At 43.9% G+C, this 4,457-nt stretch overlaps 1 protein-coding gene across 1 annotated transcript; it reads right to left on the reverse strand.

Annotated features, from left to right (window-relative positions):
* Positions 1–1,583: 1,583 nt before the first annotated feature.
* Positions 1,584–2,757, reverse strand: LOC133900893 (cytosolic sulfotransferase 18-like). Its single transcript, XM_062342166.1, has one exon. The coding sequence runs from the start codon at positions 2,705–2,707 to the stop codon at positions 1,712–1,714; it is 996 nt and encodes a 331-aa protein (XP_062198150.1). The 5' UTR covers positions 2,708–2,757; the 3' UTR covers positions 1,584–1,711.
* Positions 2,758–4,457: the final 1,700 nt, after the last annotated feature.

Raw genomic sequence — 4,457 nt, forward strand, 5'->3', positions numbered from 1 at the left:
TATTTTCTATTTTTTTATTTATATTTTTAATTTTTTAGCTATTTTTAAATATTTTTAATCTATTTTTTATATTTTTATCTATTTTCTATATATTTTTTATGTATTTTTTATTTTTTTAATATTTTTTTTATCTATTTCGGCCCGTCGGGCCGACCGGGCCGTCGGGCCGAAATCGTGCCCGGGCCGGCCCGGCACGGCACGGTCACCGACGGGCTGTGCTGTGGGCCGAGGGGAAGGCACGCGGGCCGGCACGGCACGGCCCGTTACTGTAGATGGGCCGTTTGGGCCGTGCCGTAGCCGGGCCGTGCCGAGTCGGGCCCGTGCCGGGCCGGCACGAACGGCCCATTTGGCCATGTTTACCTCAGCAGTATCATTACAACATGGCACAGATACACGTGTAGATTCTTCATTTGATATGTGATTAAACTAGCATAGTGATTCTGCAAACGGATCAGGTACACAGCCAACTACAGTATCGGTGTAAGTTGAGTAAAATGTCCATCTTTTGTCAGATTGATACTAACAAACATATCAATTAGATAGCTTAACGTCTAGCTTTCACTACAAGAGAAATAGTTATATTTGTCACCTATAACTACCGGAATCATAGAAGAAAAACTAACACTGATACAATTATCACTGCCAATTCGTATGAAACCCTATTACTGCCGGTTCATAGGAGTTATGATTGCCGGTATGTCTACAAAACTGGCAGTGACCGTTACCTTGTTGGTTTTGATCGGATTTGAATTTTTAATTCACTCTAGTTTTGTCTCGTGCCCTCACGTCCGGTCCCCCTCTAGCTCCAGATTTTTTCTCACTCCTCTCACCAAGCACGCACTCTCACTTATCTCTTCTCCATGAGTCTCTATCTTATCTCTTATCTCTCTCTTGACTCGGTGCAGCACGACGGGAAGGGAAGAGCGTCCCCTCACGAGTCCCTACTACACTGGCAGTCGAGCGCCTGCAGCGACGGAGCGCACACGGCATCGGTGGGATATGGGCATCGGTGAGGTTGTCCATGGCACGTGGGCAGCATTGACGGGTGCGTGGGCGGGCACGGCTCTGCAGCTGCATGTCCAAGACAGCGATAACAACCCACTACCAAGGCTCTAGGGATGTCAATAGCACTCGATCTCTAACTTTTTACAGGGAATTTCCACATTAGGTGATAGAGATAAAGAGATTTCGTCTCTTGTGAGGATATAAATAGTAGAAATCATATCTTCTTCGAGTCTAACGGAGACAGGTATGGTAAAATATTCTTCGTCCTAGTTTCCCCATAGGGATCCGCTTTGGCCCGACAGAGTGTAGCTTCTGTCGGTTACAAATTCGATAGTGAAAGGTTTGGAACCGATAGTACAATAGTTTAGTTGTTTAGTACATCTTATGTCGGTAAATATAAAATAAACTCAAATACTGTACATTAAATATATGTTTTAATGTACATTCATATTCTATAGTAATTTCCGTTGTTTAGTACATCTTATATCGGTAAATATCAAATAAACTCAAATACTGTACATTAAATTGGGCACAGATGTATTTTAGAACAATTAACAATTCAGAACGGCATGTTCACCTTATATAATCTTGTCTTCTTTATTTTCATTTCACTGCTGGTACATTGGACATGACAAGTGCAATAGACTTGCATACAATACAGTGTAGTGTAGATTAAACAAATGACAACATATCTAACAAACACATATCAGAACTTGAGACCAGATCCTTTGAACTTCTCCTCTACAAGGAGGTCTATTTTTTCTCCCATCTCCGTGCTCATGTGGTTAACCCAATCTCCAACCTTCCCTTTCCTAAATAGTGAAGAATACTCAATAAAGATCTTACCTCCTGCACGCTCAACACCACCTTTCTGATTGACACCTTGGCTACTGAGTGCCTCAAAGCTGCATAACCTCACAACCTCCTCTTCAACTCCACGGCTTTCCTCCTCGTCAGTGAAGGGGACACCCAGGAAGCTTGCGAGATTCCTGACAACCTTCAGTGGATCAAACACAATATCTTCGTACTTCAGAAAAAGAACCTCATGAGGTCTCTCCAAGCTTTCATTCCAGTACTGGAGGTAGTGATCCCAAAAAGGACCGAAAGGTGAGCATCCCTCAGAAAACATGGTGAATGCTTCATCAAGATTTATAGGATCCCCTTTGGTCATCCTATTGTCAAAGTGCCACCTTGAGATAAAGGCATCCTTGGGCTCCCGGCAAAGGTACACGATCCGGCAGCCATTGGTGGAAACAGTGGGTGGGAGCAGTGAGAGTGGCAGGTGGGTAGCAAGAAGCCTGGGAGAGGGAAGTCTTTCGATGTCGTCGAGATCTCCTCCCTGGGCTCCTATAGTTGGCACAAGCCTTTGCGGGTTCTGCTTGAGCAACGGGTGGTCTGCAGAAGTGTAGCGGGAGCGGTTGGTGATGGCGAAGGAAAGGGCCTTCAGCCAAGTGGTGCCACATTTTGGGTGCGTAGCCAGGATAACGTCGTTGCTGCGAGGCTTGAAGTTGTCCTGGACACGCATGAAGTTATTCAGCATGTGTGATCTAAGCCAGCAGTTCTTGTAGAGAATGAGCGGGGTGGACCATCCTTCCCTCGTTGGTAGTGTTTCTACGAGGTCCTCAGTGTAGCTCTGGGATGATCTTGGTACGGGTGGGCTGGTTGGACAACTTTTTTCATTGCCATGCTGCATTTTTTCCATGTCTGAGGGGATGTGGAGCACTACAACTCAGCTGCTGGCTGCTGATGGAATTTGCAGCGTTAATGCGTTATATAGACTATCACTGGGAAACTTTTCTAAAAGAGCCCACGTCATCCGCTCGGGTGACACGGGAACGATCGACCAGACTCCCAGCCCAACACCCTCCAAAAACTAGCTGGCGTCATGGCATTGCCGTCGACAGTGACTTCCGCGGGCGTCATTATCTTATCTGGAGGCGTCGCGATGAAGCTTCCTCTGAGATCTCTCCTAATGAAAACTCTGTTCGACTTTCCGGACAAGCAAGGATGATTTCTTTACTGTTTCCTTCCTAAAAACGCCGTTTCAGATAATTTCTCTATTGTTGTTACATCTAGCGGCAATCCTTGCACAGCACACCATCCTCTATTATTAATCCTCTCCTGTTCGGTGATACTTCCCTGCACCTTTCGACGCTTCGCAGTAGTGGCTATGTTCCGTTGTCCCAAGACACCGTCGGTTGAGTTGGGTAGTCAGATGTGAGAGCTAGGCTCCGCTTGTTAACTTGTAGAATTGTTCTGGTCAAGGTGCTAGTTGGGTATAGCTGCTTGCAGAGTAGTGTTGCTTAGTGCAAGTGCCGCTTCTGTGGTCAGTAGGTTTTATACTGCTAAGTCGAACTTTGTTGCCCGGTGGTTTATGGGGTTTGGGGTTTCTTTCATTCTGCTTTATCTTACGCGTGAGCTAGACTCCGTGGGTTGTAGTACATGTTAAGATTTTTGATCCTGTTTTCTTTATAAACTGAGTCACTTTCTTCGTAATATAATAAAGTGTACCTCTTCTACACGTTTGAGAAAAAAATAGGTTATTACTGACCTTTCACTTGTATAAAAGGATATAGTACTAGAAATCAAGCTGGTGAGATATTATATTCTACTTAAAATGTTACTGATAAGTGGCACTACGTGAAAAATGAATAAGGGTGACGAGTCATAACCGTCATAGGTGACGGGTCTCGTATCTGTCATCCTAAATGCGTCACTGATGATATGTAATAAGTGACGGGTCAAAACTTAGATCCATCACTTATTAAAGTCATGGTGATAGGTCACAACTGTGACCTGTCACTTATGACTTATTTATGACCTATCACTTTATGACTTATTTATGACCCATCACTTATGACTGATATACGATTTTCACGCTTTTTGCATGCGAAAAAAGAGAAAAAATATTTTTCACCCAAGCCAATCCAACTCAAGCCTATCACCACTCGCCACATGCCTCTACCTATTTTTCAGACTATTTTTAGAATGTGCATTCCGTGAGAATGTGCATTCCGTGGGAATCAAACTCGTGACGGCCCCTCGCGCGTGTAGCTGCCTAACCACCTCAACCTCACATGCGTCATGAAGGGACTCGGATAAAAGATACTTTTAACTATTTTACCAAGAGTCATAAGTTATGGGTCATACGTCACCAATGTTAATTTTACAAAACACATAAAAACCAATTGACTCGGAGTGCCTTCGGTTAAATGGCCATAACTTTTACATACGGACTCCGATTTCTACGTTTTTTGACTCTATAGACATCTACAGAAAAAGTTACATCCGTTTCTCCCCTACTTTGTTGGGTTTGGTGAATTTTTCAAGCCCTAAAACAGCTTGAAAGATTGAGTTCTCGCCTTTAAAAGTTTCTGCACTATTTTCAGAACGAGCGTTTGTGTCCATAGTCGTTACTCCTTACATCAAACTTTAGTAGAAATGTACAATGA

Source organism: Phragmites australis, chromosome 19 (assembly GCF_958298935.1).
Source record: "Phragmites australis chromosome 19, lpPhrAust1.1, whole genome shotgun sequence".
In the NCBI taxonomy this organism is placed as follows: domain Eukaryota; kingdom Viridiplantae; phylum Streptophyta; class Magnoliopsida; order Poales; family Poaceae; genus Phragmites; species Phragmites australis.